Here is a 26141-nt window from a genome sequence, read left to right on the forward strand (position 1 = left end):
CCCAGTTACCAAGCCAGCCTCTTCAGTCCGTTCAGCTGCTGGAGGGCCCACTGGGAGAGAAACACCACACCCACCGGCAGTAAGACTCCCTCACGGGAGACATTGCTTCCCTGTATTGTTTGTTTCTGACATGTCGGGGTATAGATGAGATTGGGGCTTTGGTACGCTTTACGTAGGAGACAAACCCCGCTCACGCCACTATTTGCTTGACTAACTCCCCTGTTGAGGAAAGACAATAATTCTCGCAGAGAGTAGACAAGTATCATTACTTCGTTTAACAGGAGGGAAAGCACACCGTGAACAACCCCGCCACAACTGTCCTGTTTGTTCTCTTTTCTTTTCAGGTATGGGTGGGGCGGAACCCTATAGAGTATCCCTCAGATAACCACTGTATGCCCACGAGAATTGGTATCACTACATATATATTGATTGTGTGCTTTCTCTTTGCAGATCTCTTTCCCCGCAGTCCCTACCCTTTCCTTCCCTCGCTTGACCACTTCACTAGTCCGCGCTATTTTATATTCCGGACTTGGGGAGGTCAAGAGGTGGACCCCATTCAGCATCAGCACAGCTCCGAGGAGACCAGGAACGCGGAACGTGACAGAATAACCGGCCCACGAGTTCGTTTCTTCCCGGTTGTGCTGGTGTCAGAATGGCCACCCTGGAGGATGTCATGGCCGCTTTGGCTTTTGTGCAGGCCGAGCTTACGGCCTCACGTACTGAGAACGCCGCTCTCCAAGACAGAGTAGAGAGGATGCAAAGAAATCCCTTTGATGCAGGGGGTCCCTCACGCCATACCCCAGTTCCTGTAGTAGTTGAGATGCCCACACAAATTCCGTTGGCCTCTCCTGAACGGTTTTATGGGGACAACAGAAAGGTGCAAGTATTCATAACCCAGGCCCTACTTCACTTTAACTGTAAACCCCGGTTATTCGCCACAAATCACGCGAGAGTGGCCTTCGTGATATCCTATCTGGCCGGAGAAGCGGCGCAGTGGGCAGTGCCACTGGTAAGAAGAGATGACCCTTTGCTGTACGACTGGGACGCGTTCAGAACTGAATTTGAGAAAACCTTTGACAGAAGGACCGAGTCCTTCGCTGCGGACAGAGACTTATTGGAACTTCGCCAGGGAAGTACCGATTTGATTACATACCTAAATCACTTTCGGCGGTTGGTGGCAGAGACCGACTGGCCTGAATCCAAACAAGCTGCCCTTTTCTATCAGGGACTGAAGGATGAGCTGAAAGACGTCCTTGCCCAGATCGACCCGCAACCCTCCACGTGCTCCGCTCTCATTGAGTTGACCTTACGACTGGACCATCGCCTCAAAGAACGGAAAGGAGACCACAGGCGAAAGGATAGAACTCCGTTACAACATGATCGTGGTCCTTCCACGGACTCTTCGGGTAGCAGACCCGAACCTATGGAAATCGGAGCCGTTCGAGCGTCTCTCACCCTGAGCGAGAAGGACCAGAGAAGGAAGCAAGGCCTCTGTCTCTATTGCGGCAAGAAGGGGCACTTCCTACGCGATTGTCCAGTGCGACCTAGGTATGGACGCTCCCGACCGGGACAAATGGCCGCAGTCACTACCGACAAGGACACGGAAAACATCAAAGCTTGAAGGCACAAGAAGGGGAGCCATCAAGCAAGTATCTGATCCCTTCCATTAACAGCCATGACATAGTAGAGATAAAACATTTCTACATTGAGTTAGACATCCAGGTGGAAAACCTAATAAAGCATACAAAGGCCATGGTCGATTCTGGCGCCACTGGGTGTTTTATTGATTACAAAGAAGCCCAACGACTACAGCTGCATCTCATCCAGAAAACAACTCCTGAAAAAGTATATGCCGTGGACGGCAAAGAATTAGAGTCAGGCCCTATCAGTTACGTTACCAGAGAATACGAAATTGTCTATGGAGGGTATCACCACGAGCTGTTGTCCTTCCAAGTGATTCATGCCCCGCACTATGGAGTGATCCTTGGTCTCCCCTGGCTGCAGAAACACGAACCTACCATACAGTGGTCCAACCAGACGTTCACCTTGCAGTCCCGCTTCTGTCAGAACAGGTGCAACCGGTCCACCACACGACCCTCAAAGACGTTAGCCACTGGTTTTCATGTGGCCACAGCGGCAGAAAAGGATGTGACGCTGCCGGAGTGCTACACGAAACACGCGGAAGTGTTCAGTGACAGTAAGGCGGAAGAACTCCCCTCACACCGGGACTACGACTGCCGGATCGATTTGGTTCCGGGCCCTGAGATTCCGTGCGGTAGAATCTATGCCCTCACCACTCCCGAAAACCTCCATCTCCGGGAATATCTGGACAAATACTTACAATTGGGGTTTATCCGTCCTTCCAGATCACCAGCGGTATCCCCCCTTTTTTTTATACCCAAGGCTAACGGGGATTTTGCGATGTTGCATTGATTATAGAGCCTTGAATGCCATCACTGTCAAAAACCAATACCCGTTGCCCTTGATTCCAGTTCTACTAGAACAAGTGAAGACAGCGGTGGTAAATACCAAATTGGACCTATGAGGGGCGTATCATCTGGTTCGCATGAGAGAAGGCGATGAATGGAATACGGCCTTTAAGACGCGGTATGGGCTATTCGAGTACTTGGTCATGCCCTTCGGGCTGTGTAATGCCCCAGCCGCGTTTCAGTTTTTCCTGAACGACGTTCTGCGACCATTCTTGGATCGATTTGTTGTTGTCTACATCGACGACATTCTGGTGTATTCAGCTACCGAAGAAGAACACCGAGACCATGTGGGAAAAGTATTACAGGCACTTCAGGACCACCAACTCTACTGCAAAATATCCAAATGTGAGTTCCACGTGACCACTGTGGAGTTCTTGGGCGTAATGCTCACCCCATCGGGTCAGGTTATGGCGGAAAGGAAAGTTAAAGCGATCCTCGACTGGCCACAGCCTCGGAATGTGAAGGAAATCCAGAGTTTCCTGGGTTTCGCCAACTTCTATAGAAGATTTATCTCTAACTTCTCGGATAAGGTAACGCCTCTCACCAGACTCACTCGAAAAAAGGTTCCCTTTTTCTGGTCTTCTGACGCCCAAGGGGCTTTTGAGCAGCTCAAACGAGCCTTTACGTCTGCCCCTGTGTTGGCCCATGCCCGTCCAGAGATACCCTTCATCGTGGAAGCGGATGCTTCAGAAGTGGCGGTGGGAGCGGTACTTTCTCAGAGGAACGAGGAAACCAGTCACCTCCACCCGATCGCTTTCATGTCCAGAAAGCTCAATTCTGCAGAGCAGAACTACACGATAAGGATGTCTCTGACAAAAGCAGTAACCCACTGACCTATTTACATTATGTGCACCTTGTGATCTGCATGGTACATGTTCTTTGCAGCAGGCACATTAACCCTCTGCGCAACCTTTCCATGAGTCAAAACTTCCAATAGAGAAAACTCTGATCTCTCTCTAGGAAGAACATGAATAGCTGGAATTATCATGACATTTTTATTGTTGCTGAAAATTTCTGGTAGCCAGGAAGAAGGCAGCAAGCACTTTTAAAACAGTAATATACTTACAAACACGACACCCCCAGTCAAATTCAGAAGCAGGTGTGGTCACACCAGTGGCACTGCCCTAGAGCAGGCCCTTCGCAAGGGTCCTGTGACCTCAGTGACAGAGTCACTGTTGCTCTAGGGTGTGCTGCTTCATAGGCCTGCCAGCAAGACTGGAGGAGAACTTCAATATGGACTGGGGTAGACAGGCTTTCAAGGTTAACCCACACTTGCCACCGCTAAGGTCCACCTGCTAGTGCTATGACACCAGGGCTTCTAAGGTCTTGCGGGGCCTTCTAGGGTCTAGCATGGGAATGTGCGCCTTCAGGAGAGTGGACTGGTCATGAGGGCTGAACCTAGTTCCCCAGTTGCAAATCCGGCAGCTCTGACCATAGTGGCACATACTCTCCCCCACTGTACACCATCCTGCCCCAGTAAGAGAAACTCGCACTGCCTTCAACTACAACCCAAATTTTCCCTGCTATAAATCCCTGGATGTGAGTCAATTCAAATTATGCACCAGGCAGGAGTAATATGCTGCCTAAAAAAAAAAAAATAGTAACAACATCCTGGAAAAAGCAAACACTCATAGGGAATGCAAGATTAAGTAAAGCATGTGAAATGTAAGCAGGAACAACATGGTTACTTAACTCTTTTACACTCACTATTCAGAAATCAGTGAGTGCTTTTGCCTGAAAAGTTAAGGGGCCCGGAAGGGACCCATTTCAATGTCCATTGCTTACATCCTTACAAAACGTAAGCAGTATGGTTTAAAAAGACCACACCCGTGAACACAGAGCCGCGGTACACATTTTGGGGCAGATTTACAAGCCCCTTGCGACACTTTTGCGTCACCGTTGCGTCACGTTTTGTGACGCAGCGGCAGCATAAATAAAGTGCCACGTTGAGGACCATTTACAACATGACGATTCTAGGGAGATGCTTCACATTGTAAATCCCTGCGTCACAATATACCTGCATCCGGTATAATGTATGCAGGGTGGGCATTCCCATACAAAAAAGCCTCGTAGAAGTGACGCAGTGAAATCTACAAGACTTCACTAAGCCACTTCTAGGACGCCACTGCGTCAAAACCGTACACCTGCTTGGAGCAGTGTATTGGGAATAGGCCTCTCCGTGCATTGCTGGAGTTGGGTCGTGCTTGCGACATGACTCCAGCAATGCGTGACTTTTGTGGCAACAGATGCGTCAGAATTTCTGACGCATCTGTCAGTCCTTGAGGGATGGTGCACCGTATTGTAAATACGGCGCATCTATGGTGGCGCAAGGGTTTTGCATGGAGGCGTATGGAAACTGACGCATCACTACAGATGCGTCAGTTTCTTGTAAATCTGCCCCTCAGTTTTCCAATCCACCCATCAATCAGGTATTGCAATACCTCCAGGACTGGTGCATTTCCCCGCCCCGGGAAAACAATGCTGTTCAAAGAAAGACGAGAAAACAAATGCAGCGCATCACTGGCAAACTCTGTATAGTGACGCTAACGTGTTTGGGTGTGAATAAAACCAATCTAGCCACTTTGCAACCACTCTATCTTGCTTTATTTAGTTATTTATTTTTCATATTTTGAACCTTTTATCCCAGAGGCTGTGCTTTAGAATAAAGAAATGTCAGAAAAAGACATTTGTAGCAAAAGTGTTTTTCTTTTTTGGATCCATTTCACTGGGGAACAAATAAATGAAAGGAAGACATAGAATGTGAGTACCGCTGCTTGAAGTCACGGTTTTCAGTAAATGAGTAGGCGCTAGACAGAACGAGAGGGAATAAGAGAAAGAAAGAGAGGGGGGGCAGCTGCCAGCGGCAGAGCAGAAGTGGACACTGTCCTTGTCATCTTAGGGCAAGAAGGAAAAAAACAGAGTCCTTTTCCTTCTCTGCCCAACCGCCTGTCCCCGAATGGCCACGAACTCTGACCCTTATCTGTAGGCCTTGACTATTTCCGCAGTCCTGGGACGCATGTTTAAAAATAAACAAGCATTGGCATAGCCAATAGGTCTCGCCTTTGGGGCCTTATAAGTATTTAGTTATGCAGCACAATAGCCTTGGTGCAACAACACCAACTGTTGCATGGCTAAACACTTACAAGGTCCCAAAGGCGAGACCTATTGGCTATGCCAATGCTTGAATTGAATTGAATGTTGGAAATAGAGTTATTGCATCAGTGCACAATTTCATATGAGCCGTGGTGTGTGTATCCTGTACGTGCCCACCCTCGGCAGAGGTCTTTTAAGAAAGCCGGGCAAGCGAGCGACACCGTGCCAGGCCTACTGGTTGTTTAGAGGTAGCCATCTATTCGCATACCTCTTCATTCTGATGTGCGTCTGACACGGACCCAGCCCACTGGCATTTAAAAAGAAGGGAACCGGGCACTGCCGGCAGTGGTACTTCTGAGAGAGAGCATTAGGGCAGTTGTAAAGGCAGTGACGTTTTTGGCAGGGGTAGTAATAGCAGGGGTGCGTGCATACTGGTGCAGGTGGCAGTCGCACTGCTGAGGGAGACTGGAATGGTGGACAGTAAGGACAGCGGTACTGGCAGTGACTCCTGACAGCGTTGTAGTAGCGGTGGCAGCAGTTCTGCTGAGAAAGATCGCAGGACAGCGTTACGGGCAGTGACGCTTTTGGCAGCAAGAGCAGTGAGAGCGATGATTGCAGCGCTGGCGGCGACGCTGCTGGCAGTGATGGGGATGACTGTGGTGCCAATAATGGCACTGGCATCCAGTGAGACTGGCAAAGGGTGGGGTGAGGTGGGGGAGGTGCTCACGTGGGCTGCTGTGGGAAAATGAAGCCCTCGGCCCCCAGCGCGCACAGGGACAGCAACAGGACCATGGCCGGCAGCGAATGTGGCGTGCCTGTGACTATTGGCTGAAGTTCTCCAGCGATTTGCACAGGGAGGGAGTGTCTCTGGCGTCACATCAGGGGCTAAATGACTGCAGGTTTAGTGTGACTGAACTGCCAAGGGAATGAGAGGACGGTGCGCACCGGAGAAGTAATAAAAACATGCATTGGCCGCGATATGTGGTGAGGGAGGGGGAGAAGCGCGAGTGGTGCACGCGCGGCGGCAAAAGGGAAAGCTGCTGCGCGTGTAAGGGTTGAAAGCCAGATGACGCTGTAATGCACGCGCCCTCGCACATGCACTCAAGCTCTGGGCTCATGGCAGCATTTTCTCAAACCCCCTTACTAAAAGTCTTGAGAACAGCGCATGCGCGCTGGCTCAGCAAGACCTAAAAAGTAGGGGAACGGACTCAATTGAATTAAAGAAGTAGAGGCAGACCGTTCGTACTGATCCCGCCCACTTTGACCACTGGGTATGGGGCATCAGAGCACAGAAAGTGCTGTGAGTTCGGCTTACGTCTTATTGGATGCAATGGGGCAGGGCTCAGTTAACCGGAAGTAAACAATGGCAGGTTTACTTCAATCCTTTTGGCAATAAGAGCTGTAAACAAGGTGACAGGGTGCCAGTCATGGGGTTACTAACTGCATGCGCATGTTTCATGACAAATGGTCCTCCGGTACAGGTTATGGAGGCACGTCAGTTCCATTGCTGACAGATGGTGCATGGCCAGGGGCGTAGCTTCCATTGGTGCAGCAGGTGCAGTGGCACCCGGACCCAGTGGAGCCTACTAAACCCTGATTATTGCTATATTTCATATGGGGGCACATCAGTAACACTCCCCCCTCCATTTCTGACAGACTGTGCATGGCAAGGGCGTAGCTTTCACTGGTGCAGTAGGTACAGTAGCACCGGGACCCAGAGGCCCGAGGGGCCCACTGAACCCTGATTATTGGTATATTTTACAGTTCAAACGGTGCCCAGGCGGACCATTTCCTCCCTGGCACTAGGGCCCAGAAAACAATGGCTATGTCGGTGTGGGTGGCGCTAGAGTGAAGTTGTCCTTTATTTATTTCTATGTCCCTCTGGAACAGAGAAGTCCGAGGAACGCACAAGTACTGGAGTTGAGAACTCATAGTGTGTTCAGTAAATGGTGTAAATGAGGTGATCCTGAAGACGGATTTCACCTACACGCACTTCTTGGCAACCAGAAGGCTGCCATTATAATCATATTGGCTAAGATAATCATCCTTTATATGTTGATAGCCTAGTATTGATGACCTGGGTAAAAGTGATACACTTTATGAGAGTTCTTAGAAGTCACGAGACAGCACACAACACGTGAGCACCACATGAGAGGAGGAGCCACAGCCCGGTAATCTCTGTGTTGGGGGTGTAGCAGTGGCCTGGACCACTGCGGATGTGGCTATAAAATCAGTTCACCTCCTTATGAGCTGGGGGGTGGGGGGAGGAGGGAGAGAAGAGAGAAGAGAGAGAGAGAAAGAGAGCGAGAAAGAAAGAGAGAGAGAGAGAGAGAGAGAGAGAGAGATTTTTGGTTAGGTGAGCTGTATGCTTATGGGTGCAGTAGCTGGCGGCGGACAAGCTGTCTATGCAGAGGAGCTGCACAGCTGCCTGTTGAACTTTGCACTGAGAAGCTGGACCTGGTCAGAAATAAGCAGGAACAAGCATTTGCAATGCAAAAGGTCTGGTATTTGCCAGAGTTTAAGCTATTGGCATCGCAAATGACAATGCCTTTTATTTATCTGCATTGTCATTTATAATGTCAATAGCTCAAGCTCTTGCAAATGCGAGACTTATTTCACTTCAAAGAAGCGGCTGCCATTGTCCCGGGCTGCTTGAAAAGTGAAAGCACGTATGGCCCTCTGAATTTTGCAGGAACGCATGTCGTGCCTGCAGTAGGAGAAACTCATTAAATAAAATAGTGCTTACAGACTAAATACTACGTACCATGTAACTACAGAAGTAAAAGGGTCAGTCCTCATGGGAGGTTACAAATGAAGACAAGGCGGTACTCAGGAGGGACTAGCAAGCCAATTAAAGAATCAGAAGCCAGCATTTACATAGGACAATGACACAAGCCAATGAAAAATATGGGCGGAGCTTCAAGTCTATAATCGAATACAGCATGCCTCGCAGAGCAGCACATGCGCTGCCCAGGCTCGACCTAAAAAAGCAGGAAGCACCAGTGGCCTGCAGAGCTGTGTCTGGAAAGGCAGCGGTGGCCTGAAGAGCTGTATCTGGAGAAGCAGCAGTGACCTTCAGAGCTGTGTCTGCAGAAGCAGCAGTGGCCTGCAGAGCTGTGCCTGGACTGGAGAAGCAGCAGTGACCCGCAGAGCTGTGTCTGGAGAAGCAGCAGTGACCCGCAGAGCTGTGTCTGGAGAAGCAGCAGTGACCCGCAGAGCTGTGTCTGGAGAAGCAGCAGTGACCCGCAGAACTGTGTCTGGAGAAGCAGCAGTGACCCGCAGAACTGTGTCTGGAGAAGCAGCAGTGACCCGCAGAACTGTGTCTGGAGAAGCAGCAGTGACCCGCAGAACTGTGTCTGGAGAAGCAGCAGTGACCCGCAGAGCTGTGTTTGGAGAAGCAGCCGTGACCTGCAGAGATGTGTCTAAATAAGCAGCCGTGACCTGCAGAGTTGTGTCTGGATAAGCAGCCGTGACCTGCAGAGATGTGTCTGGAGAAGCAGCCGTGACCTGCAGAGATGTGTCTGGAGAAGCAGCCGTGGCCTGCAGAGCTGTGTCTGGAGAAGCAGCAGTGACCCGCTGAGCTGTGTCTGGAGAAGCAGCAGTGACCCGCAGAGCTGTGTCTCGAGAAGCTGCAGAGACCTGCAGAGCTGTGTCTGGAGAAGCAGCCGTGACCTGCAGAGCTGTGTCTGGAGAAGCAGCCGTGACCTGCAGAGCTGTGTCTGGAGAAGCAGCAGTGACCCGCAGAGCTGTGTTTGGAGAAGCAGCCGTGGCCTGCAGAGATGTGTCTGGAGAAGCAGCAGTGACCCGCAGAGCTGTGTCTCGAGAAGCAGCAGAGACCTGCAGAGCTGTGTCTGGAGAAGCAGCCGTGGCCTGCAGAGCTGTGTCTGGAGAAGCAGCCGTGGCCTGCAGAGCTGTGTCTGTAGAAGCAGTCGTGGCCTGCAGAACTGTGTCTGGAGAAGCAGCCGTGACCTGCAGAGCTGTGTCTGGAGAAGCAGCCTTGACCCGCAGAGCTGTGTCTGGAGAAGCAGCCTTGACCCGCAGAGCTGTGTCTGGAGAAGCAGCCGTGACCCGCAGAGCTGTGTCTGGAGAAGCATCCGTGGCCTGCAGAGCTGTGTCTGGAGAAGCAGCAGTGACCTGCAGAGCTGTGTCTGGAGAAGCAGCAGTGACCTGCAGAGCTGTGTCTGGAGAAGCAGCAGAGACCTGCAGAGCTGTGTCTGGAGAAGCAGCCGTGACCTGCAGAGCTGTGTCTGGAGAAGCAGTTGTGGCCTGCAGAGCTGTGTCTGGAGAAGCAGTCGTGGCCTGCAGAGCTGTGTCTGGAGAAGCAGTCGTGGCCTGCAGAGCTGTGTCTGGAGAAGCAGCCGTGGCCTGCAGAGCTGTGTCTGGAGAAGCAGCAGTGACCCGCTGAGCTGTGTCTGGAGAAGCAGCAGTGACCCGCAGAGCTGTGTCTCGAGAAGCTGCAGAGACCTGCAGAGCTGTGTCTGGAGAAGCAGCCGTGACCTGCAGAGCTGTGTCTAGAGAAGCAGCCGTGACCTGCAGAGCTGTGTCTGGAGAAGCAGCAGTGACCCGCAGAGCTGTGTTTGGAGAAGCAGCCGTGGCCTGCAGAGATGTGTCTGGAGAAGCAGCAGTGACCCGCAGAGCTGTGTCTCGAGAAGCAGCAGAGACCTGCAGAGCTGTGTCTGGAGAAGCAGCCGTGACCTGCAGAGCTGTGTCTGGAGAAGCAGCCGTGGCCTGCAGAGCTGTGTCTGTAGAAGCAGTCGTGGCCTGCAGAACTGTGTCTGGAGAAGCAGCCGTGACCTGCAGAGCTGTGTCTGGAGAAGCAGCCTTGACCCGCAGAGCTGTGTCTGGAGAAGCAGCCTTGACCCGCAGAGCTGTGTCTGGAGAAGCAGCCGTGACCCGCAGAGCTGTGTCTGGAGAAGCATCCGTGGCCTGCAGAGCTGTGTCTGGAGAAGCAGCAGTGACCTGCAGAGCTGTGTCTGGAGAAGCAGCAGTGACCTGCAGAGCTGTGTCTGGAGAAGCAGCAGAGACCTGCAGAGCTGTGTCTGGAGAAGCAGCCGTGACCTGCAGAGCTGTGTCTGGAGAAGCAGTTGTGGCCTGCAGAGCTGTGTCTGGAGAAGCAGTCGTGGCCTGCAGAGCTGTGTCTGGAGAAGCAGTCGTGGCCTGCAGAGCTGTGTCTGGAGAAGCAGTCGTGGCCTGCAGAGCTGTGTCTGGAGAAGTAGCCGTGACCTGCAGAGCTGTGTCTGGAGAAGCAGCCGTAACCTGCAGAGCTGTGTCTGGATAACCAGCAGTGACCCGCAGAGCTGTGTCTCGAGAAGCAGCAGAGACCTGCAGAGCTGTGTCTGGAGAAGCAGCCGTGACCTGCAGAGCTGTGTCTGGATAAGCAGCAGTGACCCGCAGAGCTGCATTTGGAGAAGCAGCCGTGGCCTGCAGAGCTGTGTCTGGATAAGCAGCAGTGACCCGCAGAGCTGTGTTTCGAGAAGCAGCCGTGGCCTGCAGAGCTGTGTTTGGATAAGCAGCAGTGACCCGCAGAGCTGTGTCTCGAAAAGCAGCAGAGACCTGCAGAGCTGTGTCTGGAGAAGCAGTCGTGGCCTGCAGAGCTGTGTCTGGAGAAGCAGTCGTGGCCTGCAGAGCTGTGTCTGGAGAAGTAGCCGTGACCTGCAGAGCTGTGTCTGAAGAAGCAGCCATAACCTGCAGAGCTGTGTCTGGATAAGCAGCAGTGACCCGCAGAGCTGCATTTGGAGAAGCAGCCGTGGCCTGCAGAGCTGTGTCTGGATAAGCAGCAGTGACCCGCAGAGCTGTGTCTCGAGAAGCAGCAGAGACCTGCAGAGCTGTGTCTGGAGAAGCAGTCGTGGCCTGCAGAGCTGTGTCTGGAGAAGCAGCCGTGACCTGCAGAGCCGTGTCTGGAGAAGCAGCCGTGACCTGCAGAGCTGTGTCTGGAGAAGCAGCAGTGACCCGCAGAGCTGTGTCTGGAGAAGCAGCAGTGACCCGCAGAGCTGTGTCTGGAGAAGCAGTCGTGGCCTGCAGAGCTGTGTCTGGAGAAGCAGTCGTGACCTGCAGAGCTGTGTCTGGAGAAGCAGCAGTGACCCGCAGAGCTGTGTCTGGAGAAGCAGCAGTGACCCGCAGAGCTGTGTCTGGAGAAGCAGCCGTGACCTGCAGAGCTGTGTCTGGAGAAGCAGCAGTGACCTGCAGAGCTGTGTCTGGAGAAGCAGCCGTGACCTGCAGAGCTGTGTCTGGAGAAGCAGCCGTGACCTGCAGAGCTGTGTCTGGAGAAGCAGTCGTGGCCTGCAGAGCTGTGTCTGGAGAAGCAGCCGTGACCTGCAGAGCTGTGTCTGGAGAAGCAGCAGTGACCCGCAGAGCTGTGTCTGGAGAAGCAGCAGTGACCTGCAGAGCGGTGTCTGGAGAAGCAGCCGTGACCTGCAGAGCTGTGTCTGGAGAAGCAGCAGTGACCTGCAGAGCTGTGTCTGGAGAAGCAGCAGAGACCTGCAGAGCTGTCTCTGGAGAAGCAGCCTTGACCCGCAGAGCTGTGTCTGGAGAAGCAGCCTTGACCCGCAGAGCTGTGTCTGGAGAAGCAGCCGTGACCCACAGAGCTGTGTCTGGAGAAGCATCCGTGGCCTGCAGAGCTGTGTCTGGAGAAGCATCCGTGGCCTGCAGAGCTGTGTATGGAGAAGCAGCAGAGACCTGCAGAGCTGTGTCTGGAGAAGCAGCAGAGACCTGCAGAGCTGTGTCTGGAGAAGCAGTCGTGGCCTGCAGAGCTGTGTCTGGAGAAGTAGCCGTGACCTGCAGAGCTGTATCTGGAGAAGCAGCCGTAACCTGCAGAGCTGTGTCTGGATAAGCAGCAGTCACCCGCAGAGCTGCATTTGGAGAAGCAGCCGTGGCCTGCAGAGCTGTGTCTGGATAACCAGCAGTGACCCGCAGAGCTGTGTTTCGAGAAGCAGCAGAGACCTGCAGAGCTGTGTCTGGAGAAGCAGCCGTGACCTGCAGAGCTGTGTCTGGAGAAGCAGTCGTGGTCTGCAGAGCTGTGTCTGGAGAAGCAGTCGTGACCAGCAGAGCTGTGTCTGGAGAAGCAGCAGTGACCCACAGAGCTATGTCTGGAGAAGCAGTCGTGGCCTGCAGAGCTGTGTCTGGAGAAGCAGCCGTGACCTGCAGAGCTGTGTCTGGAGAAGCAGCCGTGACCTGCAGAGCTGTGTCTGGAGAAGCAGCCGTGACCTGCAGAGCTGTGTCTAGAGAAGCAGCCGTGACCTGCAGAGCTGTGTCTGGAGAAGCAGTCGTGGCCTGCAGAGCGGTGTCTGGAGAAGCAGTCGTGACCTGCAGAGCTGTGTCTGGAGAAGCAGTCGTGGCCTGCAGAGCTGTGTCTGGAGAAGCAGTCGTGGCCTGCAGAGCTGTGTCTGGAGAAGTAGCCGTGACCTGCAGAGCTGTGTCTGAAGAAGCAGCCATAACCTGCAGAGCTGTGTCTGGATAAGCAGCAGTGACCCGCAGAGCTGCATTTGGAGAAGCAGCCGTGGCCTGCAGAGCTGTGTCTGGATAAGCAGCAGTGACCCGCAGAGCTGTGTCTCGAGAAGCAGCAGAGACCTGCAGAGCTGTGTCTGGAGAAGCAGTCGTGGCCTGCAGAGCTGTGTCTGGAGAAGCAGCCGTGACCTGCAGAGCCGTGTCTGGAGAAGCAGCCGTGACCTGCAGAGCTGTGTCTGGAGAAGCAGCAGTGACCCGCAGAGCTGTGTCTGGAGAAGCAGCAGTGACCCGCAGAGCTGTGTCTGGAGAAGCAGTCGTGGCCTGCAGAGCTGTGTCTGGAGAAGCAGTCGTGACCTGCAGAGCTGTGTCTGGAGAAGCAGCAGTGACCCGCAGAGCTGTGTCTGGAGAAGCAGCAGTGACCCGCAGAGCTGTGTCTGGAGAAGCAGCCGTGACCTGCAGAGCTGTGTCTGGAGAAGCAGCCGTGACCTGCAGAGCTGTGTCTGGAGAAGCAGCCGTGACCTGCAGAGCTGTTGTGAGAAGTTGGCCTGGTATATGATGCTCACTAGTTAAAGTGATCACCTTGTACCATGCCAAGCAACCCTTATGGTGTGGTTGTAAGTCAACCTTTTTGGACTAGCTGCCCTAGTGGTAGCGTAGGCTAAGCAGTCTTTGAGGCTAAACTCGTGAAGCGTGTTAAGCCAGCTGTTTTACCAAATGCAACCCCCTTTTATACCAATGAAAGGACACCACACAGATATATATTCAAAATATATATGTATTTATTTATCAAAGTAACCCCTAGTCTCTTTATGAGCACAGGAGCACAAATCGTCAAACAAGATTATCACAGAATACACAGAAGTTGCACTTTATATGGATAGGCCCTGGTGGCCACTCGAACCATATACTAAAATAGTGGTATAAGTACCACGAACAGAAAAGGGAAAAGGCCTAGGGCCTCTAGAATCGCTGGGCCTACAAGGAGCTAACGTCAGTTAGTGACCAGGAGGTCCACGGGTGGCGTGTGCAGAGCAAATAGTCACACGCGGGCTCCCATAGGTTTCAATGGGTGCGTAAAAAGTACAAAGTTACTGCAAAAGGAATCTTCCGGATGACCTAGGAACTTAAGATTTGGAACACAGGCACTAGAGATGTAATACTACACTTGGGCACAGGTGTGCCAGCTTTACCTCACCCACAGGAAGCGGGTGCATAGGCCTCGAAGTGCGTCGGGTTTCTTCTATCTGTTCCGTGGGGCCTGTAGACAAAAGTGCTGCAGGCGGTCGGTCGGGAAGAGATGCAGTGGATCCAAGAGTGGATCGGAGATGTTGAAGACCTGTAAGCAGAGGGGACAGTGTTCACAGTCACTAGCCAGTGACCAGCGTGGCACCAGGTGGGTACCAGGCGATGTCGGGTGCAAACAGGTGATGAGGGGTAGCTTGTCTCCGCAGCCACGTGGTCCCTGAAGGTCGACGACGTCCAGGAGTCGGCTCACGAGCTGTCCCACGCAGGCTCTCGCTGTCGGCGGTGTCGGCGACTTGATCGAAGCAAACAAGCCTTGGCAAAAGCAATTGTAGAAGGATTCGGAAATCAGCTGTTGGTTCTGACCAGCAAGGTCAGAGGGATTGCTCCTTTGGAGGAGAGCAAGGGCCAGTCTGGAGCAACCAGACCAGCGGTGTTTGTCGTAGATTTCGTCGCCAAGATGGCCACTAGCCAGCGGGCCAGCAACCGGTTAGGCGCGTCGAGTGGCAAAATGCAGAAGGGCCCCACGCAGATCGTGGAGATGCTGGAGGGCTCACCTTTGGTGCAGATGCTGCTCGAGGGTTGGGCTTCTCAGGACCCAAAGCACAACTTGGAGGGAGCCTCGGTTGTTGCACTTGTCAGCTTGTCGTAGTCGTTCCAAGATGGCTGGCTCCACGGGTCTCGGTGCCTCCACGGGTCTCTTCTTTGCAGGGACTGTGGATCGGGCGGTGAGAGGTCTGGAGGTCCAGGTCTTGTCAGTCTCTGGGCTCGGGCTCCGGCGGGAGGCGGCGGCAAAGCAGACGGTGATTCGCTGGATGGTGCTTGCGTTAGCAAGGTGGTCACTCCCTGACCACAGGGGAGATTTTCTTCAGTCTTCTGTGCAGCAGAATGTCGAAGTTCCCGTCTTCTTCTTAGTTTCAAGTTGATTCCAGGATGTCTGAAGTCTTAGGACACAGCTCCTACCTTTATTCGGATTCTAGGGGCCGGACTACCTGCTAGGTCCCTCCCTATGGGTGGGACCAGGAAGGGGGGTGGTTACACCCCCAATCCTTTGTCCAGCTCGCCCCAGGCCCGGGACTGGTGTGCCCCAGGACCGGTTTGAACTGGCATATGCACCGAGGCTCCTTGTGAGCCACAGGCATGTCTGGTTTCTTTCAAGCCCTACCTGACCAATACACAAAATCCTGTCTGGGGTGGTGCACGCACCTCCCCTGGCAGGAAACCCTTTGTCCACACCTCCCAAGCTGGAAGGACTCCCAGCAGCAGGAGGGCAGACTTGTGTCTGTGGTGGCAGCATCCATTTTGTGGAGCTGAGGCTATGTCTGATTTTACCCGGGTTTCAGGCACTGTACATGTCGTGTCCCTCTAGAAGGGTGGAATGCTAACCCCGTCGCCAGAATTGGCGAGGGGTTAGTATTCCAATTCGTATGACACCTTACTCGACATGTTTTGATAAAGCCAAACCAAAGATAGCATTTAACCGCGAGGTTCATAATGCACTTAAGAGTATATGGTATGACGATATCTGGAAACAGTAGAAGGAAGTTGTTCCGACCACTGCAGACAGGCTCAGCTCATGCCAGAGCACCATCTCACATGGAACCAAGCACTCTGCCTTCAGGATTGTTAAGGCCTGCCATAGGAGTGACTTATAGGTTACCAGGTGTCCCATTTAAGTTTAGGTATAGGTATACTACACCTAAGTAAGAGGTGATTACACCAACTTACCCCAGCTGAGTGATCAGCCAGTTGTGTCAGATTGTTAGGCCAAGCCTGGGGTGGCATAATACATGCTTCAGCCCCTGGCAGGCCTTGGATACACCAATGCCCTGGGTACCTAGTGTACACTGGTACAGGGGCTGACAGGGTGATCCAACCAATTGGGTATGTACCTAGGGTACATGGAGTCCATTTTACAGAGAGAGCAGATAGCCTGAGAGCCTGAATGGCAGGATCTCAGGCCAACTAAGTCGAAAAACCAGCTAGACACTAGGCAAAAATTTGGGGGTAACCATAGTCAGATATCCACCTTCCTACACAACCCCCCCCCAAACGAAGGGAGATAAGGCTGACCTTGACCAGGTAAGCCTATATTGCCCAAGTGGCCATATAAGGAGGAACCAGCACTGGCATGGTTACCCCCTGTCTCATGGTCCACTAAGCAATCCCTCACCCTAAGGGTATCAGAGGGTCTCCACCATAGGGAATCTCTACCTGTGGTGTGTCTTGGCAAAGTAAAAGGCTGGTGTTGAGATGGAGTACTGAAGTGAGTGTCCTCAAAGTGAGGCCTCAGCTTCCTCCAATCATCCTCCACCATGGATGCCTTTCTTTCTTTAACTGAGTTGCACTGTGCTCTCAGGGTCAGCCTCTGGCTACCTAAAGCTGGAGGCTGGGTCCCTTTTGTGGGCTTACTGGAGGGACAGGTCAGGTTTGGGGCCCTAAGGTCCCATGTTTGCCTGTGCCCAACAGAATCCCCCTGGGGGAGGTCCCTAACTACCTGTAAAGGAGATCCCTCAGGAATGTTTTTACCCATCACCTGACTAGGGCTACTAGCCAGGCAATCCTCATTCTTTTGATGGGGGGGTTCTTGTGGACAGGGGCCCTCTGGGGGTCCACTGGCCTCCCTGACCTCTGCAGCCCTGGGCTGACTGAGGCAGGGTAGAGAGAGGCAGGCTACCTGCACCAGACTGGATCCCACCTTGGAAGGGGCCACTGACATCAGAGGCTCTGCCAGGCCAGGCCTGGCTACCTCTGGGGCAGTTCCTTCACAAGGGGTGAGGTCAGATCCCTGAGGAGGCTGACCTTTTCCTAATGTCTGGGGAGAGGGAGACTTTTCTTCCTCCCCACTACTCTCAGTTTGTGTGGAGTGATCCATTGTTTCAGGCTTCACTACACCTATGTCAGTCTGAGTATAGGCTGAGACCATTACAGCCTTGCCAACCTTTTCAGGGGGGCACTCAGTTTGTGTTTGAGCTGTGACTGTCACAGCCCTGCCAGTCCCTACAGGGAAGTCTGTCTGTGCCTGGGCTGTGGCTACCACTGCCCTTCCAACCTTTTCAGGGAGGAAATCTATTTGGACAGGGGTTGTGAATGGCACAACCCCCCTACCCTTTTGTGAAAGGCCTACCATTTTAGAATGGGTGTCTTGTTCAACTCCAGCCCAAGCTGAGAGTTCTAAGTCATTCCCCAGTAAGCAGTCTACAGGCAAGGTTGGGGACACTGCTACCCTTTTAGGGCCAGTGACCCCTCCCCAGCTGAGACATACCTCTGCCATGGGATGACTGTTCTGTTTGCCATCAATGTTAGTCACCTGGTAGGAGAAACCGGGCAAAAGCTGCTCAGAGGGAACTAGCCAATGGGCCACCATTGTGATGCTAGCCCCAGTGTCTCTGTAGGCCTCAGCTTTTGTACCATTGATGTAGGGCTCCTGTCTGTACCTACCCAAAGTGTTGGGACAGGCAGTGAAGTTGGCAAACCCCATGCCACCATCACAGACAAGAGTGGTTGCTGTAGGGGAATTGGCTAAGCCAGGGTCCCCCTGTGTTCCCCAAGTAAACCCACCCAGATTTCTGGGGGCACTCCCACCACCTGGGGGATTACTGCTGACAGTAATAGGTGGTGTGACAGGAGTAATTGGAGGAACAGTTTTGTTTTTAGCCCTTGGGCAACCGCTGTCAGTTTTCCAATGCCCAGGAGTTTTACACTCATGGCAGTAGGGCTTTTTAGCTGTGGTAGAGGAGGGAGCTTGGGACCCACCACCCTGTGTGGAGTTTTGGGGCCCTGAGGAAGGTTTCTCTTTTTCTTTATCCCCACCCTTCTCTTGAGGCTTGGTGGTATCTTTCTTTTGGTCACCACCCTGGTTTTTAGGCCTGATCCTGGTCCTGACCCATTTATCTGCCCTCTTTCCCAATTCTTGGGGAGAGGTCAAATCTGAGTCTACCAGGTGTTGATGGAGAAGCTGGTTTTGACAATTACTTAAAATCTGCTCTCTCATCATCAAATTGTACAATCCTGTATAATCAGACACCTTACTTCCCAGCAACCAACCCTCCAAAGCCTTAGTGGCACATTCCACATATTCAGACCAGTCCTGAGTCTGTGTCTTCTGGGTGTCTCTGAACATTAACCTGTACTGTTCAGTGGTTAAGCCTAACCCATCAACTAGGACACTCTTCAGGACTCTGTAATTTCTGACATCCTCTTCTCTAACAGTGAGGAGTCTATCTCTGCCTCTCCCCTCAAAGGAGAGCCATAAGATTGCTGCCCACTGGTCTTCAGGAACCTGCTGCACTTTGCAGGCTCTCTCAAGAGCAGTCATCCATTTGTGGATGTCATCCCCACTTTTGTAGGGGGGCACAATCTTGGACAGGTTCCTATTGTCAAAGACCCTATCTTTGTCCCTAGGGACATTGCTGCCACCAGTGGGTATAGACCCACTCTCTCTAGGCTGCCTAGCCTTGTTCAGTTTTTCTTCCATCAGGGCTACTTCTAGCTCCTGCTTCCTGATCCTCAGCTGAGCCTCTTGCATCTTGGCCTCATGTTCCCTCCTCTGAGGGGTGGTCATCCTTCTCCTGGAGTGACCTTGAGAGCCTCTAGAGCCATGGGAAGCATTGGAGTCACCTGAGCGATTCCTTTGCCTTCCAAGCCCTGTGTTAAGTCCACTGGGGAGATCCAGTGGGTTGAACCCACTGTCAGTCCCCAATAGCCTTGGTTTAGCTGGGCCAAGTATAATACTTGGCACTGGGCTAGTTCTCCCTTCATCCTCACTACTGTCAGTATCCTTTTCACTCTCATCCTCTGTGGTAGGCATCCCATCTAAGGGGTGACTATTGGGAAGGGGTACTTCAGTGGCATCTTTAGAAGGGGGGCCTCCTGTTCCTGTCCCTAAGGGGGCTAACTGGGAAGCTTTCTTGAGTGCTCTCTGATTCTCATCATTCTGTAAGAGCTCTCTGAGCTCAGCAGAGTTTGGGTTCTTGGGCTGTTTAAGGCCTCTAAGAGTTGCCAAATGCCTGAGCTCATTCTGATTAAGGGTAGCAAAGCTGGATGGTGCCCTCTGGGGGTCACTCTCAACAGAGATGGGTACAGTGGACCCCTCTGCCCCGGCCATTGCTCTTAAGTGTGGGTGGATGTGTTGCAATCTACCTACACTTGGGTTTACCTACTAAACCTATCTAGTAGTTGTAGTCAGGGTGTGCTACTCCCTTTGCTCTACAACAACTAAGTTCAGTAGAACTTATGTATATCTAATCTTGTTTTATATGTACCTACAGGTACCTATGTGATCTTTCAATTGGTAACCAAGAGATTACAATGGTAAAACACAGCAAGCTCAAATCCCACCGCTGCCACCAATGTGAGAAGTTGGCCTGGTATATGATGCTCACTAGTTAAAGTGATCACCTTGTACCATGCCAAGCAACCCTTATGGTGTGGTTGTAAGTCAACCTTTTTGGACTAGCTGCCCTAGTGGTAGCGTAGGCTAAGCAGTCTTTGAGGCTAAACTCGTGAAGCGTGTTAAGCCAGCTGTTTTACCAAATGCAACCCCCTTTTATACCAATGAAAGGACACCACACAGATATATATTCAAAATATATATGTATTTATTTATCAAAGTAACCCCTAGTCTCTTTATGAGCACAGGAGCACAAATCGTCAAACAAGATTATCACAGAATACACAGAAGTTGCACTTTATATGGATAGGCCCTGGTGGCCACTCGAACCATATACTAAAATAGTGGTATAAGTACCACGAACAGAAAAGGGAAAAGGCCTAGGGCCTCTAGAATCGCTGGGCCTACAAGGAGCTAACGTCAGTTAGTGACCAGGAGGTCCACGGGTGGCGTGTGCAGAGCAAATAGTCACACGCGGGCTCCCATAGGTTTCAATGGGTGCGTAAAAAGTACAAAGTTACTGCAAAAGGAATCTTCCGGATGACCTAGGAACTTAAGATTTGGAACACAGGCACTAGAGATGTAATACTACACTTGGGCACAGGTGTGCCAGCTTTACCTCACCCACAGGAAGCGGGTGCATAGGCCTCGAAGTGCGTCGGGTTTCTTCTATCTGTTCCGTGGGGCCTGTAGACAAAAGTGCTGCAGGCGGTCGGTCGGGAAGAGATGCAGTGGATCCAAGAGTGGATCGGAGATGTTGAAGACCTGTAAGCAGAGGGGACAGTGTTCACAGTCACTAGCCAGTGACCAGCGTGGCACCAGGTGGGTACCAGGCGATGTCGGGTGCAAACAGGTGATGAGGGGTAGCTTGTCTCCGCAGCCACGTGGTCCCTGAAGGTCGACGACGTCCAGGAGTCGGCTCACGAGCTGTCCCACGCAGGCTCTCGCTGTCGGCGGTGTCGGCGACTTGATCGAAGCAAACAAGCCTTGGCAAAAGCAATTGTAGAAGGATTCGGAAATCAGCTGTTGGTTCTGACCAGCAAGGTCAGAGGGATTGCTCCTTTGGAGGGGAGCAAGGGCCAGTCTGGAGCAATCAGACCAGCGGTGTTTGTCGTAGATTTCGTCGCCAAGATGGCCACTAGCCAGCGGGCCAGCAACCGGTTAGGCGCGTCGAGTGGCAAAATGCAGAAGGGCCCCACGCAGATCGTGGAGATGCTGGAGGGCTCACCTTTGGTGCAGATGCTGCTCGAGGGTTGGGCTTCTCAGGACCCAAAGCACAACTTGGAGGGAGCCTCGGTTGTTGCACTTGTCAGCTTGTCGTAGTCGTTCCAAGATGGCTGGCTCCACGGGTCTCGGTGCCTCCACGGGTCTCTTCTTTGCAGGGACTGTGGATCGGGCGGTGAGAGGTCTGGAGGTCCAGGTCTTGTCAGTCTCTGGGCTCGGGCTCCGGCGGGAGGCGGCGGCAAAGCAGACGGTGATTCGCTGGATGGTGCTTGCGTTAGCAAGGTGGTCACTCCCTGACCACAGGGGAGATTTTCTTCAGTCTTCTGTGCAGCAGAATGTCGAAGTTCCCGTCTTCTTCTTAGTTTCAAGTTGATTCCAGGATGTCTGAAGTCTTAGGACACAGCTCCTACCTTTATTCGGATTCTAGGGGCCGGACTACCTGCTAGGTCCCTCCCTATGGGTGGGACCAGGAAGGGGGGTGGTTACACCCCCAATCCTTTGTCCAGCTCGCCCCAGGCCCGGGACTGGTGTGCCCCAGGACCGGTTTGAACTGGCATATGCACCGAGGCTCCTTGTGAGCCACAGGCATGTCTGGTTTCTTTCAAGCCCTACCTGACCAATACACAAAATCCTGTCTGGGGTGGTGCACGCACCTCCCCTGGCAGGAAACCCTTTGTCCACACCTCCCAAGCTGGAAGGACTCCCAGCAGCAGGAGGGCAGACTTGTGTCTGTGGTGGCAGCATCCATTTTGTGGAGCTGAGGCTATGTCTGATTTTACCCGGGTTTCAGGCACTGTACATGTCGTGTCCCTCTAGAAGGGTGGAATGCTAACCCCGTCGCCAGAATTGGCGAGGGGTTAGTATTCCAATTCGTATGACACCTTACTCGACATGTTTTGATAAAGCCAAACCAAAGATAGCATTTAACCGCGAGGTTCATAATGCACTTAAGAGTATATGGTATGACGATATCTGGAAACAGTAGAAGGAAGTTGTTCCGACCACTGCAGACAGGCTCAGCTCATGCCAGAGCACCATCTCACATGGAACCAAGCACTCTGCCTTCAGGATTGTTAAGGCCTGCCATAGGAGTGACTTATAGGTTACCAGGTGTCCCATTTAAGTTTAGGTATAGGTATACTACACCTAAGTAAGAGGTGATTACACCAACTTACCCCAGCTGAGTGATCAGCCAGTTGTGTCAGATTGTTAGGCCAAGCCTGGGGTGGCATAATACATGCTTCAGCCCCTGGCAGGCCTTGGATACACCAATGCCCTGGGTACCTAGTGTACACTGGTACAGGGGCTGACAGGGTGATCCAACCAATTGGGTATGTACCTAGGGTACATGGAGTCCATTTTACAGAGAGAGCAGATAGCCTGAGAGCCTGAATGGCAGGATCTCAGGCCAACTAAGTCGAAAAACCAGCTAGACACTAGGCAAAAATTTGGGGGTAACCATAGTCAGATATCCACCTTCCTACAGCTGTGTCTGGAGAAGCAGCCGTGACCTGCAGAGCTGTGTCTGGAGAAGCAGTCGTGGCCTGCAGAGCTGTGTCTGGAGAAGCAGCCGTGACCTGCAGAGCTGTGTCTGGAGAAGCAGCAGTGACCCGCAGAGCTGTGTCTGGAGAAGCAGCCGTGACCTGCAGAGCTGTGTCTGGAGAAGCAGCCGTGACCTGCAGAGCTGTGTCTGGAGAAGCAGCCGTGACCTGCAGAGCTGTGTCTGGAGAAGCAGCAGTGACCCGCAGAGCTGTGTCTGGAGAAGCAGTCGTGGCCTGCAGATCTGTGTCTGGATAAGCAGCAGTGACCCGCAGAGCTGTGTCTGGAGAAGCAGTCGTGGCCTGCAGAGCTGTGTCTGGAGAAGCAGCAGTGACCCGCAGGGCTAGCTCTCGAGAAGCAGCAGATACCTGCAGAGCTGTGTCTGGAGAAGCAGTCGTGGCCTGCAGAGCTGTGTCTGGAGAAGCAGCCGTGGCCTGCAGAGCTGGGGATGGATAACCAGAAGTGACCCGCAGAGCTGTGTCTCGAGAAGCAGCAGAGACCTGCAGAGCTGTGTCTGGAGAAGCAGTCGTGGCCTGCAGAGCTGTGTCTGGAGAAGCAGCCATGACCTGCAGAGCTGTGTCTGGAGAAGCAGTTGTGGCCTGCAGAGCTGTGTCTGGAGAAGCAGTCGTGGCCTGCAGAGCTGTGTCTGGAGAAGCAGCAGTGACCTGCAGAGCTGTGTCTGGAGAAGCAGTTGTGGCCTGCAGAGCTGTGTCTGGAGAAGCAGTCGTGGCCTGGTGGAGCTGTGCGGAGAGAAGCAGCGGTGGCCTGATGCAGCTGTGTATGAGTAGCAGCGTTCGCCCCGTGGAGCTGTGCGCAGAGAAGCAGCAGTGGTGGAGCAGTGCGCGGAGAAGCAGCGGTGCCCTGGTGGAGCAGTGCGCGGAGAAGCAGCGGTGCCCTGGTGGAGCAGTGCGCAGAGAAGCAGTTGTTTCCTGGTGGAGCTGTGCGCAGTTAAGCAGCAGTGGCCTGGTGCAGCTGCACATCTCTCATGGAAATATTTCTTTAGCTTCTAAATTCCTTGTACCGCTAGCACCATTGGTGGCTCCGCCGCTAGTGCCTGGCCTATTCTCCCTGTGCTTCTTGGCGCTCTTGGGTCTCAGAGAACTAAAGGCTTGGAGTAACAAAATTGCATGTGCAAGAGTGGCGCCTATGCACAGTCAGTGCCTGCCGCGCCGGCATGCTGCCTGCATAAGGGCGGGGCATTCGAGGCGCTGATTTTTGCCCCCGGCTACCAATGCACAGACATTCATTATATCCTGGTGTCAGAGCTGTGCCCTGACTGGCATCCAAAGGGGTTCCAGCCGGACACAGCACCCCCCGACTCGGCAGCCCATCAGGGGAAGCAAATACGCAAACGTGCCTGTTCCGATGCTATGTATGTTGGCGTATGCAAATAGAACACTAATCGCCATTAGCATAGTGCACAATACCACACGACTTGTGTTTGACATTCAATAAATAGTGTTTATTACCAAACTCAACGGTCTAAACCAGGAAAAACGGCTCGTTTAGATAAAACCCGCAGCGATGCAAATGTGTGCCTTAGATCAATGTATGTTTCGCAGGCTGTAAGGATTACTGCAGCAAATGCATTAACCCACTGAGAAACCCCGCAAGGCAGGCGCGCAACACCCATTGGACTCAAAGGGCTTCAGCCCCCCCCCCCCCTCGTGTGTGGCAGCCCGGGATGAGACAGCCTCCCGGCGCACACACTGCCGCACCCGAGCACTTCACAGGTCTTTAAAAGACCATTTCCATGTTAATGAGGCCTCGCTGTTGTTTCACCCCTTCTAAGAGCCCCTGCAGCTCCACTCTGCCTATGGCTTAAAAGACTCAGCCCCCCCCTTGAAATTTTTTCTTAGCCCCCCCCCCCCCCCCCGAAATTTGTCGCTAGTTGCGCCTCTGCCGCAAGGACACAGCCATTCATATCCCTGTCGGCAGCAGTGCACTGCAGCGCGCGCTGGAACCCTTTAAGTTACTTTACTACCATTTATAATAAACCTTTGGCGAACAGATTAAACATAGATGTCCGCGCTAAGAGTATTAACCACCAGATCTACCTTACAATTTTCATACATTTATACACTTAAAGTACACCTGTTGATTTCTGCTTCAGGTGCCTTAACCCATAGCGCTATCTCAAAAGGCACCTTCTTTTTGAATAATGAAGTAAGTCGAAGATCAGCTGTGTTGTTCTCCAATATACATCATCACATTGTTCTGTTACTCTCGGAGAGGTTGACCATACATAATTACTACTATATAAAGCCTTTAGTAAGTGGTATTAGAAGTAAGGGGTATTTGAACCAAATACATGTACTTAAGTCAGACACACACAATACACGCACATGATATCCTGAACTTTCCTTTTCCCAAATCACTTTTTTCCAGAGTAACCTTCCAAATAGTTCAGTTCAACTAAACGAAGACTACAACTCCCAGAATGCACGGCTGTGGTGAATGAAAGCCTAGGACTGGAAATAAGCCGTCTCGTGACATGTGGTAACCCTATCTCGAGCGGTCACTGACGAGTCTGGAAATGACCCAGCCCGCAGTGTTCACTATACAGAAAACTCACTTTTTCACTCTCACTCACACTCACTCACCTCGGTGGGAGAGATGGCGAAGACCTCCGCTATTTTGGCATAGAGCTCCTTGACGTTGGTGAAGCCCTCGATTTTGCAGGTGGGGCTGCCGTGGGCCAGCTGGGTGTGGAAGACGAGGCGGGGGCGGACGCGGGGCTGGGCAGGTGCGGGTGCGGGCCCCGCGGCGGCTTGCACGGGGCCCGGGGCCTCGGTGCTCGGGGCCCCAGCCTTCGGCTCCTGGGCTGCTCCGTTTTCCATCAGCTTCGCCGGCGGCTGCTTTCCCCGACTGTCCTTCCTGCCTGATCTGCGCAGCATCCTGTGTTTGTCCGGGTGGGGGCTGGGGGGGGGGCAGGACGTGGGAACGACGGAGGTGGCAGGGTCCGGACGGGGATCTGTTGAATTATAGATGCCGGCTCTCCCTCGCTCTCTCACCGTCGGACGGGAGGGGTAACCGGATCCTGGGTGAGGCGCACAGGACAGGTAACCCTAGCCAGGAGCTCAGGTGTTGCTCAGCTGCGCCCTCACCCAGGCCAGGTGTGGCACCTGTGAGCTGGCATGCCTGGGTGGAGGTGGTTCTCTGGGGACAGCAGTAAGAGGGGGTGCTTGAAGTCAGTGGGGCCTAGTGACCCCAGTGGCCTAGCCAGTGCGTCCCGGGCAGGCCTGGGTGGAATTTCGAATACGCAGGAGTAATCGGCGTAATTTGACCAATTCCGCGTTACGCTTGGACGCAGGATTACTGGTAATTATGGGATTACTCTTGGTCGCGTGAATAACTAATTTGAACGGGGAATTTACAGGAGAGCACATTTAGCTAGCACGAGTGGCTGCTAGTGCTTGCTATCCGTGCACTGTTACATTTAGCGCTATTTCTTAGCACAAACTACATCCTTGCATCCATTTTGGACATGAGGCGGCATTTTCGCACCCAAAAACAGGGCTAAACGCTGAATTACGCCTTGCAGGGTTCTGCGTAATCTCGCGCAATTATCTGGTAAATCCGCGTGATTGCGCAACACGGAATTACGCGAGTTACACCCACTCCTAGTCATGCGCCTTAGTGGAAGGGAGAAAGTGGGACCCCTGGCTGCAGTTTGAATTAAAAAATGCAGCACTAATCAGGGTTCAACGGGCTCCTGT

The 26141-nt window shown here is 52.8% G+C and overlaps 1 protein-coding gene across 1 annotated transcript in view; it reads right to left on the reverse strand.

Moving 5' to 3' along the window:
* Positions 1-25450, reverse strand: part of GIPC3 (GIPC PDZ domain containing family member 3) — a 57802-nt gene extending 32352 nt beyond the window's left edge. Inside the window, exon 1 of the mRNA XM_085637511.1 lies at positions 25026-25450. Coding sequence (XP_085493637.1) covers positions 25026-25319 — 294 coding nt within the window. The 5' untranslated portion in view covers positions 25320-25450. The remainder of the gene's footprint in view (positions 1-25025) is intronic.
* Positions 25451-26141: the final 691 nt, after the last annotated feature.

Source organism: Triturus cristatus, chromosome 12 (assembly GCF_964204655.1).
Source record: "Triturus cristatus chromosome 12, aTriCri1.1, whole genome shotgun sequence".
Lineage (NCBI taxonomy): Eukaryota > Metazoa > Chordata > Amphibia > Caudata > Salamandridae > Triturus > Triturus cristatus.